Source organism: Macaca thibetana, chromosome 19 (genome assembly GCF_024542745.1).
Source record: "Macaca thibetana thibetana isolate TM-01 chromosome 19, ASM2454274v1, whole genome shotgun sequence".
Classification (NCBI taxonomy): Eukaryota; Metazoa; Chordata; class Mammalia; order Primates; family Cercopithecidae; genus Macaca; species Macaca thibetana.
In genome coordinates this window covers 39,655,350-39,676,585 of record NC_065596.1, presented here as the reverse complement: position 1 = coordinate 39,676,585, position 21,236 = coordinate 39,655,350, and the positions used below count along the sequence as shown (strand labels likewise).

Genomic DNA, 21,236 nt, shown 5'->3' with positions numbered 1-21,236 from the left:
CTGGCCCAGTCCGGCGGCGGATCGCTGCTGCAGCCGCCGCCGCTTTCTATTTTTCCCCCTTTTTTTTTTCCTCCTTTACTTGAGCTGCGCGCGCGCGCGGCGGCGGCGGCGGCGGCGGCGGAGGCGCGAGCCCGGGGCGGACGCGCGCTGGGGGAGGCGGCCCGGGAGCGCGCGCGCTGGCTGTCTCCGGGGGCGGGCGGGCGCGCGCAGGCCCGGGGCTCCGCGGGGCGCGAGGTCGCCGCGCGCCGCCCGGGTGAAACGAGGGTCCGGATGGAACGTCGGGGAACCCGGAGCAGGGGCTCGGGTCGCCGGGGGCCAGGTGGGCTGCCTGAGTTTGGAGACAGTAAAGTAGGTCGGTGGGGGGTGGGGGGATGGGCTGGAATGGGAGAGGGGCGCGCGCGCGCGCTCCCGGCAGTCGGCCTGCGGAGCGCGAAGGCGGAGGACCGGGGCGCATGCGCACGCCTGGGCGGGGCTGGGGCGCGCACGCAGGCGGGCGGCGGCTGCGCGGCGGGGCACGTTCTCCGGCCGGCTGCGCGGGCGCGGGCGCGGGCCGGGCCAGGCTGGGTCTCTCCTTCCCGGCCCGGGACTCCGGCGCCCCCGGGACGCGGGGCTTTACAGACACACACGGGAGCAGTCCCCGTTCCCCGCCCTACGCGGCTGAACAAATGGTTCTCTCCAGAGCTTGTGATTATACGTTTTATTAGACTCGGGAGGGGCATGGCAGGGCTTCATCAGTGTTCCTTCAAATTAAAAAAAAAATACAAAAGCTACGTAGAAAACGTCAGATCAGACGACTAAACTTTCCCGACTCAGGGCCAGGTTCTGCAAGGGAGAAAGGAAGAAGGGTATGAGCCGCGGGGACCGGCTGGGGACCCAGGGACGATCTGGACGCCAGGGAGGGCGGCCCTCACCTTCTTGAGCCTGCGCTCGCGGGACGCCTGCGAGTCGGTCTCCGAGTACGGGGGCGGCGCGGGCGGATAGTAGGCCTCTTCCTCCTTGTAGGGTCTCCGTCTCTCCCCCGACCCCTTCTTCTTCACGGCCTCCTCCAGTAGCCGCCCATCATAGGGGGGGTCCCCGGACCTGGAGCCGTTGTCCCGAGGGTCCCGGGTACGGTGGTAGTGGGACCTGGGGTCGGCAGGGAGGCGCTCCCGAGACCTGATGTCGTCGTAGTGAGGGTCCCGGGAGCGTGGGAAGTCTCTCGAGTCTTCTTGGTCATAGAGGTCGTCCCGGCTGCGGCTCCGCGGGGGCATGTAGGCCCGGCCTCTCCTCCCACCACTACTCGGGGGAGATCTGCTCCCTGACTCGGCGGAGCTTGGCGGGGTGAGGTCGTCCAGGGCGTCCACGGAGCGGGCCCGGGGCCGCCTGGCCCGCCAGCCCCCGCCTGCCTGCTCCCTGGGGGTCTCTGGGTCCCATCCCCTGGGACTCCGGGGGGAGTGGCCACCCCACTCCTCATCCCGGATCGGGGTGAGGGCAGGGCCCCGAGGAGGCCGAGATCGCCAGTCGTCCTCATGGAGGGAGGTGACTTCACTCATGGCTGCAGGGAAGGGGGGTGTCACTGACTACTGGAGGAGCCCCGGTTTGCCCAGGTCCAGGGTTTGCACCAAGAGTCCCTGGGGCAGGTATCAGGGAGACATGCTTCCCCCCTCCCCCCCGCAAGCTTAAAAGCCCTCAGACCCCAAGGTTCCTGCTCACCCCGCTCCACACGGCCATTGGGGGGGCCAGGCCGAGAAGGGTCGAAATTGGCCAGCTCCTTCTCCATGTAGTACAGGACCCGCATGGAGTCGTCTTGCTGGCTGGCCTGAATCCTGTAGCCACTGCGGACTTCTAAGGACAGGGTGGTGGTGGTCGGTTTGGGAGGATGGATCCTGGCCCAGCCCTCTCCCTTACAGGCACATCCAACTTTGGGATGATGGATTCTCACCAGAGGCCACACTGCTGTCTGTGTCCCGAAGCAGGGGTACGTAGGAACCTTGGCCACCAGCTGGGGGAGAGTGGCTGTCAGTTGCTGCTCACCAGGAGCAGAGCCCCTCCTCGGCTCCCAAGACCCTCTTCCTTCCAGCCCCTGCCCCTCAGTGTCCAGATGCCCAGCACACCCCCACCAGCTGTTCCTGCTTCCCCCAGCCTCACCTGAGCTACTCCTGTCGAGGTCCCCAGGGTACCCTCCAGGGTACCCGTTGTAGGCAGGGCCCATGGGAATCACAGTTGGTAGGGGCGGGGTCTTGGCGGGAGACAGGTGGGCATAGGTGCTGGGGGCATAGATGCTGGGAACACCTGAGGTGGCTGCTTTGCCGGCGGCATACACTGTGAGGACACAATGAACATGAGAAGGCAGGTGGGGCAGGAGCCAGGCTGCCCCATACCCATTGGCTTTCAGAAGGACCTGGGCCTGGACCTCCTTCCCAAACCGCCCTCTCCACTGTAGAGCTTCCGTGGGCATCTGAGTCCCTGCTGGTCCTCATTCCATTTCTGCAGCATCCCTGAGGTTGGGGGACACCAGCTTCACAGAGACCCCACCCCACTTCCTGTGTGGTTTTTCAGAGGGTGCACACAGGCAGCCCACGGCCCCAGGGTGGCAGGACAATGTTTCATTTAACAGCATGGTGATTTGCCAACGTTTGCCAATCAAAAGGTTTTACCTAAACTTCCAACTCCCCAGCTAACTTACTGGAAGAAGTGGCCACCCATGGTCTGTGTGTTTACAGGGCAACAAAGCTGCCCCTTTATATAAAGCCCAGGTGCTGCGTCCACCACTGTCCCCACAAGCCAAAATCATGTATCCTCTTTGGCGGCCAAGCCCCTGCTCTAGAAAAAATGAGTCATCTGGGAGACGTGCATCCTGCCCACCTGGTCTTCCAGACCAAGATGCAATGGCAGGAGCCTCAGGAGTTAACTTGCCTGCCCTGGCCAAGCAGCAGTGTCTCCTCCAGTGTTTCTAACTCATGGACTGCACCCATTCCTACCCGCCCTGTCAGGGTCTAGGCTTGACAGCTCGAGGTAAGATCCTCCTCCCTAGGGCAAGACGCTTGCAAAGTTCCTGGGCCCTAGGCAAGTGGCTTCCTCCCTGGGACCCCAACAGGTAAATGGAGGAAAGAGATGGGCCCAGAGAGGGTGCCTCACCTCTGATTTGGTTTGGAAGCAGAAGGCTAAGTGCACAGCCTAGAGGAAGCCCATTCATTAGCGCAGGCAGCCTGCAACTTCATCAGTGGCAGAGGCTGTGGCAGCAGCGGATGTAACAGGGCCTCTGCCAGAGAGTTAATGGGGTGCCAGGTTGGGGTAACAGGGTCTCCAGATGGAGGAAATGTGGTGTTGGGACCAGCATTTACAGTCCTGGCCCTAGCTCTGGTCTTAGTGGGTTCACTGCAAACTTGGTTGCAGCCCATCTGTGAAATGGACCTAACACTCACTGCCTGGGCAAAAAGCTGTCAGCTAAACACGACAAGAGGCGGGGGATGAAATGGCCTGCATAAGCCTCCAGGGAGCAGTGGAATTTTTTCAGGAAAGTGATCCTTTGAGGAACCAGGTTGCACACCACTGACTTCAATGACTATAAAATTAGCCAGTGACTTCCTTAATACCCACAACACCCCATGAAGTGGGGACCTAACAGAAGGAAACAGGACTCAGAGAGGGAAGGCTGCTTCTCTGGGGTCACTCTGTGTGCACCAGGGATCTGACTGGTGCCCTGGCCCTCAGTCACTACCGAGGCTGAGAGTGGCAGTGCCCAGCAGCTGGCAGACGTAGAATATTTTATATAGATCAGGTCCCATGCTCAATGGCGTGCACATGAGCTCACCGAATCCCCAAACGCACCCAGAGCGGTGAGCTTTGCCATAAGCCCCATTTCACAGGGGACGACACTGAGCTTTAGGGAGGGAAACTGCTCACTGGGCTTCTGAGCAGGAAGGTGTCAAGCAGGCCTCAGCTCTCCACCTGCCCACGCTTGCAAGGATTGCCTGGTACTTCACTGTTCATGTGTCTTGGACTGTGCAGAAAGGCCAGTCTACCCAGACACCCTCCTGAAGGAAACCAAGGACTGGCAACAGCTGTGGTCCCCGAGGAGGGGAAATGGGACAGCAGTTGGAGGGATGCTGAAGTGTCCATCAGTGCCACTTAGTGTACACGCTGTGGCCTGGTGTCCCGGGGCTGATGGCTGTGACCACGTCTATCAGCTCCTCTGTGAAAGTGTCCCGTTGGGATATCACAAACATTCACAAAAGAGAGGCAGGAGCAAGTCTTTTTCAATTGCACATGTCTGACTCCTCTCATAGAGTTAAGTCTCTCTCTCTCTTCTGTCTTCTCTTACCTTCCCCTGCTTGGTTTGCTTACTTCCCCTTTAGCTCTAGTCCCACAGCCAGTCCCAGCTCTCCACAGTACCCATGCTGGTGTGCTAGATATGACCCTAGACGTAGTAACTGGGCAAAATGTGCAGCATTCCTGTGGATATGTTTTCAAAAATTTGCTTAAATTTGGCCAGGCACAGTGGCTCATGCCTGTAATCCTAGCACTTTGGGAAGCCAAGGTTGGGGGGCGGGGCGCGGATTGCCTGAGGTCAGGAGTTCGAGACCAGCCTGGCCAACATGGCAAAACCCTGTCTCTACTGAAAATACAAAAATTAGCCAGGCGTGGTGGCAGGTGCTATATCCCAGCTACTCAGGAGTCTGAGGCAGGAGAATAGCTTAAACCCGGGGGACGGAGGTTGCAGTGAGCCGAGATCACGCCACTTCAGTCCAGCCTGGGCGACAGAGTGAAAATGTCTCAAAAAAATTGCTTAAGTTTAAGGCCAGGTGTGGTAGCTCATGCCTGTAATCCCATCACTTTGGGAGCCTGAAGCAGGATCACTTGAGGTCAAGAGTTTAAGACCAGCCTGGGCAACATAGCAAGACCCTGTCTCTACAAAAAAATTTTAAAAATTGGCTAGCATGATGGCACATGCCTGTAATCCCAGCACTTTGGGGAGGCTGACTTGGGAGGATCACCTGAGGCCGAGTTTCAGATCAGGCTGGGCAACATACTGAGACCCCGTCTCTACAAAAAACAACAATCAAAAAATTAGCTAGGCATGGTGATGTGTGTCTACAGTCCCAGCTGCTCTAGAGGCTAAGGCAGGAGGATTGCTTAAACCCAGGAGTTGGAGGCTGCGGTGAGCTATGATTGCACTACTGCACTGCCTGGATGACAGTGAGACCCTTTCTCTAAATAAAAAAAAATTTTTTTTGCTTAAATCATGTAGTGTTGTAAACCTTGTTTGGTTTCTTACCTTTTTCACTTAAGATTTGTTTTCTTTTTTCTTTTGGGGGGACAGTCTCACTCTGTCGCCCAGGCTGGAGTGCAGTGGCGTGATCTCAGCTCACTGCAACCCCCACTTCCTGAGTTCAAGCGATTCTCATGCCTCAGTCTCCTGAGTAGCTGGGATTACAGGCGAACACCACCATACCCAGCTAATTTTTGTATTTTTAGTAGAGAACGGGGTTTTACCATGTTGGCCAGGCTGATCTGGAACTCCCGACCTCAAGTGATCCGCTCGTCTTGGCCTCCCAAAGTGCTGGGATTACAGGCGTAATCACTGGGCCTGGCCAAGATTTGGTTTTTTAAGAGGGCTTTACTTTCATGTGAATAGTATCTTGTACTGTTGAACATTTTTACCATGTGTATGGATTATACTTACAAAAGAAAAAAAAAACATACATAAAAAGAAACTGAAAGTTGGAGGAAGTAAATGACAATCTAAAGCAGCAGACCCTCCTCAGCCTACTTTCTCCCCACTTGCTAAATTCACACCCTCCAGACCAATGCCACTGTCCTGGGGGCAGGTGGATGGCCAACTCCTTCCCTCGGACTCAGGATGTTGCCCGAACCAGGGTGGCCATGAGCAGGGCACTTACGGGCCTCAGGGCAGCAGCACTTGTCTGGGCAGCAGGGGCACCTGACGTAGCAGCAGCAAGTGTGTGGGCAGCACTGGCACCAGCAGATGCCCAGGAGGAGGAAGACGAGGAAGGCAGCCAGGCACACCACAACCACGAAGAGCCAGTCTGCAAAGAGAGAACAGGCCCTGAGCCCGGAGGCTTGGGAGGAAACAGGGCACAGCAGGGGCACACAGTGCGCAACCAGCACTGAGGTCGGTGACTATTTGCAAAGCTCACCAAGGAACCTGCAGCCCTGGCTGGATTCTTTGTGCTAGAGGCTGCGCATGGCACACTCCCCATTCTACCATCCCGGCCAGTCCCCAGTTAGGGCCCTCCCGCAGGTGCAAATACACAAGGCAGAAAACAAGAGGCAGCCTGCCCAGAGGGAGGCAGACTGCAGCCCCCAGACCAAAGAGAGCCAGCTGCCCAGACGCCACGCCCTCAAGAGCACCGCAGGTGCCAGTCACAGAGCCCCGGCCTGCACCCCGGCTCTCCTCAGCCCAGCCCAGCCCAGGCCACTAGATGCCTCAGAGCCACAGTCAGGCCAGGTTAGTGAGGGGTCCACAGTGAGCAGGTTTTAGTGGGGAAGGGGATACTAACTAGAGTCAGAAGCAGTAGGTGATGTGTGGGAGCTCCTCAGAAGCCCAACACAGGATCCACCCCCCGTACCTTCCATGGGCCCCGCCTGAAAACCAGGTAAGAGCTCAGCCACCCCTGAGGTCCTCCCTGGAGGGACAAAAGAGAAATAGATTATGCTGGCCAGAGCCAGCCCAGGCTGCGCCGCCCCCGAAAGCCCAGTTCCAGGCTGGCCAAGTGGAAGGTGTGCCCTGAAGTGGGGAGGGGCTGAGGACTGAAGCCCTAGCGCATGGCTCCTGCCCTCCACCCGCCCACATGTGGGTGCTCATAGGAAAGAAATTCCCATTGCATAATCCACCTGTGTCTCATGCCACGAGGACTCCAACACAAATCCCAGGGGGTTCTGAGGGCTCTGCCTCAGCTTGGGCACCCTAAGTTTTCCTCATTCATAGGTTTTAGCACCCCAAAGGGCTCCAACCACGGTGATAGGGATGTCCTGTTCCAGCAGGCACAGTGCCCTAGGGCCCACGAGATAAAGAGACAGACAGGATCTCAGCTCTGTCGCCCAGTCTGGAGTGCAGGGGTGCGATCATGGCTCACTGCAGCCTCAACCTCCTGGGCTCAGGCGATCCTCCCACCTCAGCCTCCGGAGTAAGTAGCTAGGGCTACAGGCACGTGCCACCACACCTGGCTGAAATGGTTTAATTTTACTTTACAAATCTGAAAAAAAATAAACACTGAATATATAGTAATAAACTGTCTTTGTGAGAACATAATCACAAATTTTTGTTTTAAAACAGGAAGGGACCCATTGAAGCAAAAATGCCCACATATGAAAGTCATACGCAGTCCTGGTTCTGGGGCCCACAGGGTCTCCATCTCTACTCAGGCATTATCACATTCGCGCATCTCAGACCAGGTTCTTATCTTCCCTCGAGTGCCCCCTGGAGCTCTGAGCCCCACCAGCATTGTGTCTGAGGGGCCTCCACAGGCCCAGTGCTGCACCCATGAAGCCCTCCCCAGAGCTCATGCACTTGGCACCGTAGGCCCTCGCAACAGGACAGAGGCATGTCAGTCACGGCTCTCAAAGCATGGTCCTGTCCACAAGGCCAGAAGAAGTATTTTTAGAATAACACTAAGATGTTATTTGTCTTTTTCACTTGTTCTCCCATGAATGTCCAGTGGAGTTTCCCAGGCTCCCTGAAGTCATCATGGCCCTGATGCCTAATGGACTATATGCTTGTGTATGTGTGTGTTTCTTGAGCCAGGGTCTCTGTCACCCATGCTAGAGTGCAGTAGCATAATCACGGCTCACTGCAGCCTTGACCTCCTGGGCACAAGCAATACTCCTGCCTCAGCCTCCCAAGAAGCTGGGCCCACAGGTGCATGCCACCACGCCTGTTAATTTTAAAATTTTTTGTAGAGTCAGGGTCTTGCCATGTTGCCCAGTCTTGCTTGTGTATCTTGGGCTTGAAAAATTTCCCCATTTTAATTCCTAATATATTAAGCAACATATAGACATAAAACCCACAGGAACAAACAAAAGCTCTTGGAGACCCTCGATAATTTTTTAGAGTGTAAACAGACCCGGAGACTAAATTTTGGGAACTGCTGATGCAAATGGTGCATTTTACCAAAGAACACGAAGAGGTTCCTGGGTCACTGGTGCACGTGTTCCGTCCCCCACACATGAACTCTGTCTTGCAGCCCAAGTACTCCCCAGTCACGTGCTCACTCACACATGTGAAGATGGCAGTGTACAGCCCAGCGGCGTCACTCCTGCAGAGCACATGCCACACGAGACTCCGTGTGTTGGCTTACAGCAGGGTACCTGGCGGATGGCAGCATCCCCCTAACACATGGAGGGAGGCCTTCCAGCCACACAGACACCCCGCCCTGCCCCTGGGTGTCTGGAATCGGCTTCGTTTCAGCTGCACTCACACACTCTCTGTGTGTGCCATGCAGCGCCATCCCAGCGGGGCACACGGCAAAGCCACTGTGCTTTAGCGAGGGACTCAGGTGAGATGAGGCCTTGGGGATGTAGCAGGAGGTGGGTCAATTTTGCACACCATCAACTGTCCTCATTCACTGCCCATGGACTCTGACCATGTCTGGAATTTTTTTTTTTTTTTTTTTTTTTGGGACGGAGTCTTGCTCTGTCGCCCAGGCTGGAGTGAGTGCAGTGGCGTGATCTTGGCTCACTGCAACCTCTGCCTCCCGGGTTCAAGCAATCCTCATGCCTCAGCCTTCTGAGTAACTGGGATTACAGGCATGTGCACCACCACGCCTGGCTTTTATGTTTTTTGTAGAGACGGGATTTTGCCATGTTGGCTAGGCTGTTCTCGAACTCCTAGCCTCAAGTGATCCCCCCGCCTCCGCCTCCCAAAGTGCTGGGATTACAGGCATAAACTACTGTACCCGGACCCCAAGTCTGGATTTTTTTTTTAAATGAGACTTTGAAGAGGCAGAGTCACCAATTCTCTCCACTCTTAGTTTGGCTTGGCTGATTGGAGGCACCGTGAGCCAGTGGTCCCTGCCTGGGGTGCAGGGCACAGGGGGGCCTAAGTGACTGGCAGAGCCTGGGGGAGAGCAGAGCAGGCGACAGAGCCCAGAGGGTAAGCTGGAGGGCAGAGGGCGGACACGGGGGAGGACAGACAGAACAGAAGTGGACAAAAGGAAGGGCCATGCCTCCCCGTTCCCAGGCCCACTCACCAAGGACGATGAGCTCTGCGTAGGCCTCATTGTTCCCCTCGAGGTCCTGGGCTGAGACCACAGAGCAGTAATACACACCGCTGTCCCCCCACGCCGTCTCATCAAAGGTCAGGTCAGCATCTGGGTCAGGATGAAAAGGCGTGAGGGCACCTTAGAGGCCGGGGCACCTAACCCCACAAGGGTCAGAGCCCCCTTCCCAGCACATCCAGGAGGGGGCAAGCGGTGGGCTGGGCAGGCTGAAGATGATCAAATGCATATGCATATGCAAAGGCACGCGGCCTTTTACGCCCCGTTCGAAACACCTGGACTACTACAAGAAGTCTGTGAGGCAGGGCCGTTATCACTCCTGTTTTGTGGATGACGTATCGGGTCTGGAAAAGCTGCATAGCTCCTCAGTGTAGAGCAGTAATGGTGCCCTCAGAGCCTGAGGTTGGTTTTTTTTCTTTCTTTCGAGACAGGGTCTCACTCTGTGGCCCTGACTGGAGTGCAGTGATGTAATTATAGCTCACTGAGGCTTCAACCTCCCAGACTCAAGCAATCCTCCCACCTCAGTCTCCTGAGTAGTTGGGACTACAGGCACACTCCACCACACCCAGCTCTCTTTTTTTGTTTGAATCAGAGTTTCGCTTTTGCTGCCCAGGCTGGCGTGCAATGGCGCGATCCAATCTTGGCTCACTGCAATCTCCGCCTCCCAGATTCAAGCGATTCTCCTGTGTCAGCCTCCCATGTAGCTGGGATTACAGGCACCTGCCACCATGCCTGGCTAATTTTTGCATTTTTAGTACAGATGGGGTTTCGCCATGTTGACCAAGCTGGTTTCGAACTCCTGACCTCAGGTGACGCACCCGCCTCACCTCCCAAAGTGCTGGGATTACAGGCGTGAGCCACCACACCCAGCAGTCTGTGCTTCTCAACTTCCAGCCATCTCTGAACCACCTCTCAGATCCAAAGTCTGAACTCCCCTGATGTGAACTGCCACCCACAGGGCCTAGTGTACACCAGGGATGGGTGTGGAAATAAACAGTCCAGATTCTAGGTACCAGGAGATGCCCAGGCACCCATAAGGAGTGGGTGTGTCTGTGTGGGGGAGAGAGACTTACCCCCCCCAGGGCCTTGGTCCCTCCCCCTCCCCTTCCATCCCCACATTCCAGGTCAGGCCCAGGGCTTGGGGACGCTCATGTCTGAAGCAGCTGCAGACAAGGAGCCTGTTAACTCTGCCAACCATCAAAGTGTTTTGGCACATCCTGTTTCCTCTCTGCTCCTCAGGCCCTAATTAGTTAAATACCTTCAGCCTTTCACCAAGGTGGGACGCGGGCACCTACCAGGCAACTCCGCCTTAGGCCAGTGGGGAGAGAAGTACACTACACTGGGCATCTCGGGCAGGAAACGCCCTCAGCTTCCCAGCCTCTTTCCTGCCAGCCTGACCTGCCTGCCACCTTCCCAAGGACGCGCTGCCCTCCTGCACGACAGCTCTGTGATGGCGGCAACCACGCATGCCAGTCCACAGCGCCTGGCACCCCCAGGAATGAAAGAACCCTTTCCTTCTTCTTTCTTCACAAGGAAGGCCTCATGTCTACAGAAAAATTCTCCTTGCAACCGTGTCTCACTACAGCATTCCCGACGCCTTCCCTAAGGTTCCACGGTCCCCAAGGCCCTTGGCACAACATGGTCTCTAGCTACCATGCCAGCCTCACCCCTGCCATCGCCTTGGCTCTAGATTCGCACTGTCCCCCAATGGGCTGGGCTTCTCCCACAGCTCCCCCAACCAACTGGTGAAGTCTATCTCCCAGCTTAGGGGCCGACCATCCCTTGCCTGGTGAAAATGTGGGCTCCACGAGGCACAGCCCTGTCACTGCTGGGTCCCCAGTGCCTGACACTATACCTGGCCAGGAGTAGAAATGAACACCCTCTTTGCCGGACACGGTGGCTTACACCTGTAATCCCAGCGCTCTGGGAGGCTGAAGCGGGTGGATCACTTGAGGTCAGGAGTTCCAGACCAGCCTGACCAACACGGTAAAACCCTATCTCTACCAAAAATGTAAAAAATTAGCCAGGCATGGTGGTGCGTGCCTGTAGTCCCAGCCACTAAGGAGGCTGAGGCAGGAGAATCACTTGAACCCAGGAGGCAGAGGTTGCAGTGAGCTGAGATCGCGCCAGTGCACTCCAGCCTGGGCAACAGAGCGAGACTCCATCGCAAAAAAAAAAAAAAAAAGAAAAAGAAATGAACCCCCTCTCCCGTCATGCTAAAGTCCCTTCGCTTTTGTCATCTGTCCTGTCATTCTGGGCACATGGCTGGATTCAAAGACACATTTCATTCATTCATTCATTCATTCTTCAACAATAATTACTGAGTGCCACCTACGCTCTAGGCAGTATTTGAGACACCTGGTATACCACAGCAACAGTTCTCAAACTGCAGCCTCTAGACCCTGGGGTTCCCCAAGACATTTTCAGGAGATCCTGAGGTCAAAGTTATTTTCCCAACAATACTAACTGGAGTTTTCCAGAGGCTACGTGACATATGACAGACATCACAGCAGACCGAAGCAGCTTTGAGAAGCCAGGCTCTTCTCTCCAGCCAGGCTTCAGAGATTTGCAAAACAATAAAACCATGGCACCTTCTCATGCACAATATTTTGTCTGCTTTCAGAAAATGACTGTTTTTCATAAAAATTATTTTATTTATGTTAATCTATAATGAGTTGTCATTTAAACTATTTTGTAAACTTTTCTCAGTCTGCTACCTTTGAAAACAAACTCTTTGAGCTCTTATTATTATTATTATTATTTTTTTTGAGATGGAGTCTCGCACTGTTGCTCAGGCTAGAGTGCAGTGGCGCGACCTTGGCTCACTGCAGCCTCCGCCTCCTGGGTTCAAGCGATTCTCCTGCCTCAGCCTCTTGAGTAGCTGGGATTATAGGTGCCAGCTACTCATAACTGGCTAATTTTTATATTTTTAGTAGAGACAGAGCTTTCACTATGTGGGCCAGGCTGATCTGGAACTCCTGACCTCAAGTGATCTGCCCGCCTGGGCCTCCCAAAGTGCTGGGATTCCAGGCATGAGCCACTTTGCTAGGCCTGAGCTCTTAATTAACCTCAAAATCAAGAGTGTAAAGAGGCCTAAGCCCAGAACCTTTGAGTTATAAATCCTTGCCCTTGTCCTTCTAGAGCTCAGATTCTAACTGGGAAAGAAAGACAAATAAAAAATGTAACTATGTCACATATCAGACAAAGATAAGCTGTATGGAGAAAACGAATCAGGGACAGCAGACAGAGAGTGCCAGGCGTGGAGTGGGGGCTGTGCCATTTTAAACAAGGAGGCCAGGGAGGCTTCCAGATATGGTGACCTTCAGAGCAGATGTGAAGGGGTTGAGGACACGACTTCCCCTAATGATCAGGCATCTAAGCCACTGTCAAGTGATCCACCTGCCTCGGCCTCCCAAAGTGCTGGGATTTTACAGGCATGAGTCACTGCCCTGTGACCCCACCATTTATTGAGCTCTTACTATGTGCTGGGCCCCTCTGCACACATTCTTTCATTGAATCCTCATAGAATTCTAAACTAGGTTCTCCTAAATCCTCCAGGTTTGCCACAATGCCCTCTTCGTCCATCATTTTTCCACCTGTATCTTTTCTGAGAGGGCCTAGCTTTGTCGCCCAGGCTGGAGTGCAGTGGTGCGATCATGGGTCACCGCAGCCTCGAACTCCTGGGCTCAAGCAATCTTCCTATCTCTAGAGTAGCTGGAATTACCAGGGTGCACCATCATGCCCCGCTAATTTATTTTTTGTAGTGTCTGGGTCTCACTGTGTTGCCCGGGCTGTTCTCCCAACTCCTGTCCTCAAGCAATCCTCCTGCCTCAGCCTCCCAAAGTGCTGGGATTATAGGCATGAGCCACCAGTGTCTTCAAATGAGACCCTGACTATGCCTCTCCAACAATGGAGCTCAAGAGCTGGTCCCCGCTGTAAGCAAAAGACGTGGACAGGAACCCCCTGACATAGCAAATGGATCTTATAGGCCAGGGGTTGAAATCTGGCATCTCATAGGCCAAGGCTGGACCTCACTGTGTTTTATTTGACCTGTCTGACGTTTTCAAAACCCACAAAAAATATAGTTTTCTGGCTTCTTTTGATCCATCCTAAGGCCTGGGCACACCTTCTTCCTGCAGGGCGTACCCTGTTCCTGGTCCTGGGCTGGCGCTGATCTCACCCAGGCTGAGCGTTGCTTTCATTGTTTTAGGTTAGGGGAGGAGATGCCAGGTCTCCAGGGGGAACAGCAGCCAGGCCTCCTCCACATCTCCAATCTCTGGTTCCTTTATACACTGCAAAGGTGACCTTCATGATTTCAGAGGTCCCATGGGCTCTCTGCTGCAGTGCAGCTGGAGTTGGGGGCACTTGGACCCCAAGGAGCCTGAGGAGGTGGAACAGGGCCTCCTGTCCAGGTGCTGGTCTATCACCCAAAGCATGAAAGGATGAAGCAGGGCATGAGCCACCTGACCTGAGGGACACCTGGAGTGGACGGCCTCCTAGTTCACCCAGGACTATTTTCACTTTTGAAACCAGGATAGGCCGGGGATGGTGGCTCACATCTGTAATCCCAGAACTTTGGGGGGCCGAGGCAGCAGATCACCTGAGGTCAGGATTTTGAGACCAGCCTGACTAACATGGCAAAATCCCATCTCTACCAAAAAGATACAAAAATTAGCCAGGTGTAGTGATGTGCACCCGTAATCCCAGCTACTCCGGAGGCTGAGGCAGGAGAATCGCTTGAACCTGGGAGGCTGAGGTTGCAGTGAGCTGAGATCACACCACTGCACTCCACCCTGGGCGACAGAAAAAAAAAATAATAAAAAATAAGCAGCACAGTGGGTGACCCTAGGAACACCACGGGGAGTCCACTTTTCCCCATCCTCAAAGCTGAAACGGAGGAAGCTCCTTTGGCTACGGGTTTTCCTGAAAGGACACACACACAATGGATGTTTACACTCAGGGCCTTGATCAAACACGGGCCCAGGTGGGGGTGGTTTGAAAGACCCAGGCCTGTGAGGCCCCTGAAGCATGCAGGGCCCCTTTCCCCAGACAGAGCCTGGGGGGTCATCCTGGACTTTTGTGCCCAGCAGAGGAAGCACCCTCAGTATTTGGCTTGTCCTGGCAGGAGCTGAGCAGTCATGCCCAGTCCAGGCAGGCACAATCCCTGGGTTAGAGGGGAGGGGGCCTAAGAAGCTCTGTGACCTCAGTAACAGTAGGATGCTCATGGCTGAGCTGCCCACAGAAATCCAGGGCAAGCAAGCCTGGTGCGTCCTCTGAAACAGAACTGACACAGGCTCAGCCCCTGGAACCCTGCTTCCCATCGATCCTCCAGCAGAATGTGCTCCAGTTCCTGGCTTCCTGGGGTCTGCAAAGGGATGCTCCCTTCCCCCTTCTGTCCCATGCCCAACTTTAAATGCTTGTTTAAGACAGTGAACACACACTAAGACATGAGGTAGATGAGCCCTCATCCCTGGCACCCTGCCCCTCCCCTTCCTCTCTGTCTTCTAGGTTCTGTAGGGCCCAGGCCCAGGCCCTCCTCAAATCATATTCACAGCCCAAGTCACTCCATGTAGCACATCACCCAGTGCTATTTTCTTTTCTTTTTTCTTTTTTTTTTTTTTTGCAACGGAGTCTCACTCTGTTGCCCAGGCTGGAGTGCAGTGGCACAGTCTTGGCTCACGGCAACCCCCGCCTCCCAGGTTCAAGTCATCTCCCTGAGGACAGAAACCAGCCATCCCAATCACCTCTATCCCCAGCACCAATGACACATAGTAGATGCTTGATAAATACCAAATGAATGAATGAATGAATGAATGACTGCCCTTTACTTAGTCCCAACAGGCACATCCTATCAGGAGGCAAGCACTACAGTTAAGAACAAGGGTTCTCAGGGCTGCCTGGGTTCAAACTCCAGCTCCAGACTTTGACTTCCTATGCGCCCATTTGAACAAGGTAACCTCTCTGTGCCTCAGCTGTCGGGAGGGTAGAGGAGAGGACTCAGTGGGAGAAAGTGTGTGCAGTTCCTGGCACGTCGTAGGCTTTCTCCATTAAGATCTCTTGCCCCTGCAGTTCACTCCTGCCACCTCCTCTGAGTTCTGTGGACCACCCTAGGCAAGCAAAGGGATTAGGAACTTGGCCACTAGACCCGAAGCGGCCGAGTTAGAATCCCAGCCCCTTTACCAGCGATGTGATACTAGGCAAGTCACTTTCTCTCTCTGGGCCTCTGTAAGATGACAGTAATAGAATCTATTCAAATACTATGTGGTCTGAGTTAATCCTTGGGAACCTGGATGGGAGCTTAGCACGCAGTAGACCCTTTATAAGTTGTTACTTAGATAAATTTTACTTCTTACTGCTCGTGTTATTAATATGATTATAGAACAAACCCTGGTGTCCTCTCTCCATTACCTAGTTTTGTTTATCTTCAAGCACTTGAGAGTGTGTGTTGTGTTTGTCTCTCTCACTGCAATGTGGGCTCCATGAGGGAAGTAGTTTGATGTTTTTTTGTTTGTTTTTTTTTTTTTTTTTTTTTTGAGACGGAGTCTCGCTCTGTCGCCCAGGCTGGAGTGCAGTGGCCAGATCTCAGCTCACTGCAAGCTCCGCCTTCCGGGTTCGGGCCATTCTCCTGTCTCAGCCTCCTGAGTAGCTGGGACTACAGGCGCCCGCCACCTCGCCCGGCTAGTTTTTTTTTTTTTGTATTTTTTAGTAGAGACGGGGTTTCACCGTGTTAACCAGGATGGTCTCGATCTCCTGACCTAGTGATCCGCCCGTCTCGGCCTCCCAAAGTGCTGGGATTACAGGCTTGAGCCACTGCGCCCGGCCTTTTTTTGTTTTTTTTTTTTTGAGACGGAGTCTCGCTCTGTCGCCCAGGCTGGAGTGCAGTGGCCGGATCTCGGCTCACTGCAAGCTCCGCTTCCCAGGTTTACACCATTCTCCTGCCTCAGCCTCCCAAGTAGCTGGGACTACAGGCGCCCGCCACCACGCCCAGCTAGTTTTTTTGTATTTTTTAGTAGAGATGGGGTTTCACCGTGTTAGCCAGGATGGTCTCGATCTCCTGACCTCGTGATCCGCCTGTCTTGGCCTCCCAAAGTGCTGGGATTACAGGCTTGAGCCACCATGCCCGGCCTGATGATTTTGTTAACAGCTGTATTCCCGGGGCCCAGAACAGCACCTGGTACATGACAGGTACTCAAAAAAATCTTCGTTATTAAATTAAGGAATGGAAAGATTAGCAGAAGGAAGAATAGTAGAATAGAATTGCTCCCTTTAGGCTGGGTATGGTGTCTCCCAGCACTCTGGGAAGCCAAGGCGGGCAGTTCATTTGAGGTCAGGAGTTTGAGACTAGCCTGGCCAACATGGTAAAACCCCATCTCTACTAAAAATATAAAAATTAGCTGGGCGTGGTGGTACATGCCTGGAGTCCCAGTTACTTGGGAGGCCGAGGCAGGAGAATTGTTTGAACCTGGGAGGTGGAGGTTGCAGTGAGCCGAGATCACACCACTGCACTCCAGCCTGGAAGCCTGGAGTCCAGAGCAAGACTCCACCTCAAAAAAAAAAAAAAAAAAAAAAATTGTTCCCTTCATTGGTCCTTTCAGACACTGGCACTCAAGAGCTTTCAGATGGGGACTCCAGGTCCAGTACAAGGATGCCAGTCCCACCACCCGGGCAAGCCCAGCCTCATCCCCCTGCCCCGCCCAACATACTTCCGGTGATGGTAATCCTCCGACCCTGGTAGTAATCTCCCAGGGTCACAGCGTTGCCCTGCTTGGTGGCCACGACCCTGACGGTGCGCACGCTGTCCTGGCACTCGACGTAGGGGTTGTAGCCTGGGTTCCCGGCTACCAGCTGGGCATTGAGCTGGTTGTCGACGCTGGCTGGGGAGAAGGCATCAGCGATGCGGTCCCGGCAGAAAGACTTGTACTTCCAGATGACGATGGGTTGCGTGGGGGTCGAGGTCATCTGGTAGGTACAGGGTAGGGTCACGGGCTGGAAGAGGATCACCACGTGGTAGGGGTCGGACACGGTCACCTGGATGGCCCTGGCAGGGGCTGAGGGCAAGAGGAGAGAAGCAGGGGTTGCTGTGAGCTCAGGGAGGTGTTTCAACAGGAACGCCACCTGTCACCAGCTTGACACCTGCAAGTGTGTGGCTTACTTACAGAGTGCCTGGCACACATTGTTCCTTAATCGCCAGGACCACTGAGGTAGGCAGGATAATCATGCCCATTTTATAGACCCGTGGGGCTGAAGTGGCAGGTGCACGGTGACACAGCCAGTTTCCTTGGACTCATCTGCCATCCCTCTTCCCAGCCTGTGGCCTCTGAATCACACCAGTCTCCTCTTCCCTTTGCCATTCACCCACAGCAAGGGGCCTCTGTGTGGCCTGGGCAGGCAAGCCCAAATGGCCATGTCAATGCCCCCAGCGCCCAAGGCCCCACTTCAAAACCGACTACCAAGGATTCCAGGTTATCCGGGGTCTTTTGAATTTGGAGGGAAAACCGCAGAGTTGTTTGCCTGAACTGCTTTGCCATGGAGGGACTAAAGCCCCCACAATATCTCCATCAGCCTCCCACCACCTCACCCTACTCTAAAGTCATTTCAAATGACTTCACCAAAAGCGTCTGCTGAAAGACCTCATCACTACCCAAACATCCCATCCTGGTGAAAGCCTGCCAGCAGAAGTCGGTTTCAAGTCCGTAAATCCACCCCATCAGACTCTTACGCACGTATAATCCGGAACCCGCGGGAGGTGGGTGGGGTGCGGGGGATGGGAAGTCCCTAGTCCCACACCCACCCGAGGCCTGGGCATTGTTCCTTCGTCTCTGTCCCTCTAGGAAGCGTCTGATCCAGCCCTCCCGTGCCCTCTCCCCGTTACTCCAACACTTAGAAAACCCCGGGAGCGCCCAAGCTCCATCCCGGCTTTTCTTTTCCTAGTGATCGGGCGGTCCTCCACTCCCTCCCCACAAAGAGTTCCATTCTCCCTGCCGCTCCGGGTCTTACCGTCCAGGGAGTTTCACTTCCTGCTATCTCCCAGATAAGGGCGGGGGGAGCGCTCCCAGGCACGGATGGGGAATTCCTCTCACTCCGGCACGCAAGAGATCGCCCAAGACCCAGGGGATCGTAAGGACCCAGCCTCTGAGACCTCCCGCTTCCCGCGCCCTAGGCGCCCCCGCCGCCTCCAACTCCATCCATCCCCCTCTACGGTGCCCTCCGCCGTTCCGCAGCGTCAGGGGCCCCGTGCCCCGTACCTGTGAACCAGGTGCTAAGCAGGAGCCACACGAAGACTACCGCGTCCCGGCCTGGGGCGGCCGGGTGGGAGCCCAGCCCTCTAGAGAGCCCGCCGGCCACCAGCGCCATCGCGGCCGTCTGGGCGCGTCCGGCCCGCGCGTCCCTTCCAAAGTATCTTAGGGGGCGCGGGGCGCACCAAGGCCAGGAGGGGTGCACGCTCCTCCCCTTCCCACTTCCGTTCCTTGTCCCTACAACAAGTCCATCCTGCTGCGTTCTAGAAGTTTTAATGAACGTAAACGAGGTGGACAAAGGGCACGCTTTCAGATATGGGGAAGAAAGGTGCTTGACCCGCCGCGGTTCTCCGAGCCACACTCCACCCGCTGCGCGCTCCGGTGAATGGTTCGGCCCAGGTACACAAGGGTGGGAGCCGAGGGCTGGGCTTGGGGGTGAGTGGCGGGGAGGGGTTCCTCTGCCTCCCTCCCCGGAAGTGGGCTGACCCAGGTGCGCTCCGGCCCCCAGGGCCCGAACCAAGTGACTGGCCCGCTGGGAGGGCGCCTGCGGACCACAGGTCCCGTCCGGCCCCCATCTGCTCCGGCCAAACTAAGCGCACCGAGATCCACGAAACCGAGACCCACTTGGAGCGATTCACCTGTTGAGATAGGGCAGGACCCGCAGCGCACCTGTTCCCTCCCTACCCACACCCCTCTCCCCGGCGGGCGATGGACCCGCCTAGGTGCGCCCTGCCGGGAGGAGCGAGTCTAAGCAAAGTCCTGGCGGGGAGAGGTTTGTCGGTGGCGCCTGACTTCTCCACTTCCACTGGGGTTCGTCCGGACCGGGTGGAGGGGGGCACTTCAGGCCCCCTGTGTCTCCCAGTTAGATGACCTGAGGAACCCTCTGAAGTCCCCGGAAGGGAAGCTCTGCCCCCTCAGGGATGCCCGAGGGGAATCAGGCCCAGGAAAAGTTGGAATTCCACTTCGGAAGTTTTCGCCACCTCCCCCACCCGTTCCCAACTTGTGGTTCGGCCCCTGGGCATCCCTAGCCCCAGGTCAGCCCTCCGGAAATTCTGGCTCTTAAAGGGGCCGAGCGAAGGCGCTGGGCCTGGGACCGGTTTCCGCGTAGGAATTCCCGGGACTAGCCACCTGCAACCGAGGTCCGGGGCGCGGCGCGGCGATCAGCCTGCGCAGCGCTGGGCGCGACTCTGCTGTCTCCAGGTGGCGGCGAGGGGAAGCGCATCCTGGGGGAACCCTGGGCGCTTCCTCGCGTTAGACTCCCCCAAGTTGCCAACTGGTCACTGGCTGGTTTCGGTACCCATGCGTGCTTTGTTTTACTGGCCCTGTTAACACTCAAGCCAGTTGACGTCCACCTGCTCACAACCCGCCTGTGGCTCCTCCTCACTCTCAGCAGAAACTGACCTTCCCTCTCTTATCTCACCTCCTCCCACTCTCTGGCTTACTCAGCTTCAGACACCCTGGCCTCCTCGCTGTTTCCAAATATGCTTCTCACAGTCCTCAGAGCCATCGCCCGTGCTACTCCCTCTGCCAGAACACCCTTCCCGCAGATGTCCACATGAACTTCCTCCTCCGGTAGGACACTTTGGCAGTGACACCTTCCCTGGCCACTTTTTATAAAATTTCAACCCGTTCACGTTCCTTCATCATTTTTAAAAATGTTTTTATGATAAAATATGCAAACTATAATATTTATCGTTTTAACCATTTTAAGTGTAAAATCCAATGGCATTAAGTACATTCACAATGTCCTGTACCAGTCACCACTCTTTATCCCCGAAACTGTTTCAACACCCCCAACATAAACTCTGTGCCCATTAAACAATAACTCCGCATTACCCGCTACCCTTGCCCCTAGTAATTTCTATTCTACTTTGCTTATTAAATTGCCCATTCTAGATGCCTGTAAGTGGAATCGTCTAACATTTGTCCTGTGTCTATTGCATAAAGAATAATGTTTTCAAGGTCCATCCATGTTGTAGTATGTCAAAGTCATGTAGCATGAAGTAAGATCAAAATTTCTTTTTACAGCGAACTAGTGTACCATTGTATGTATATGCTACGTTTTATTTATCCATTCATTTGTGGATGGACATAGGTTGTTCCTACCTTTTGACTATTGTAAATGGTGCAGCTGTGAACACTGGTGTACAAATATCTGCTTTCATTTCTTTTGAATATATGCCTAGGAATGGAATTGCTGGGTGACTTGGTAGTTCTATTTTTAACCTTTTGAGGAACTGCCAAACTGTTTTGCCCAGTGGCTGCACTATTTTACATTCCCACCAGCAATGCATGGAAGATTCCAATTTCTCCACATCCCTACCAAAACTTATTATCCATTTTCTTGATTATAGCCATCCTGGTTAGTGTGTGAAGTGGCATTTCATTGTGGTTGTAATCTGCATTTCCCCAATGACTAATGATGTTGAGCATATTTTCACGAATTTATTGTCCATTAGTATATCTTCTTTGGAGAAGTGTCTATTCAAGTACTTTGTCCATTTTTGAACTGGGTTTTTTTTTGTTGTCAAGTTGTAGGAGTTCTATATATACTTTGGATATTAATCCCTTGTTAGATATATGATTTGCAAATATTTTCTTCCATTCTCCAGGTTTTTTCACTTTCTTGATAGTGTCCTTTGGTGCACAAAAGTTCTTAATTTAATGAAGTTCAATTTACCTACTACTTTTTCTTCCTTGTACTTTTGGTCTCCTATTTATGCAATTGTTGCCAAGTTCAATGTGATGAAGATTTCAACAATATTTTCATCTAAGAGTTTTA

At 54.4% G+C, this 21,236-nt stretch overlaps 1 protein-coding gene across 2 annotated transcripts; it reads right to left on the bottom strand.

Moving 5' to 3' along the window:
- Positions 1 to 682: 682 nt before the first annotated feature.
- LSR (lipolysis stimulated lipoprotein receptor) lies at positions 683 to 19,207 on the bottom strand. 2 transcript variants are annotated; one of them, XM_050768752.1, is made up of 10 exons: positions 18,464 to 19,207; positions 16,922 to 17,266; positions 9,192 to 9,311; positions 6,573 to 6,629; positions 5,883 to 6,029; positions 2,128 to 2,301; positions 1,922 to 1,981; positions 1,693 to 1,824; positions 912 to 1,534; positions 683 to 822 (listed from the first exon to the last, which is right to left on the bottom strand). In XM_050768752.1, exons 1-10 carry the CDS (start codon positions 18,570 to 18,572, stop codon positions 787 to 789), a joined length of 1,803 nt encoding a protein of 600 aa, XP_050624709.1. In that variant the 5' UTR covers positions 18,573 to 19,207; the 3' UTR covers positions 683 to 786. The 2 variants fall into 2 exon arrangements, with proteins under 2 accessions (XP_050624709.1, XP_050624710.1); XM_050768753.1 differs by lacking the exon at positions 6,573 to 6,629.
- Between the last annotated feature and the right edge of the window lie 2,029 nt (positions 19,208 to 21,236).

What these genes read in the sequence shown, in the direction of transcription:
- LSR (XM_050768752.1), bottom strand. Translation starts at nt 18,572, where the DNA reads ATGGCGCTGGTGGCCGGCGGGCTCTCTAGAGGGCTGGGCTCCCACCCG. An exon ending in GCTTAGCACCTGGTTCACAG is followed by an intron (nt 17,267 to 18,463) that starts GTACGGGGCACG and finishes TCTTGCCCTCAG; the next exon opens with CCCCTGCCAGGGCCATCCAG. An exon ending in GCGAGCGCAGGCTCAAGAAG is followed by an intron (nt 823 to 911) that starts GTGAGGGCCGCC and finishes TCTCCCTTGCAG; the next exon opens with AACCTGGCCCTGAGTCGGGA.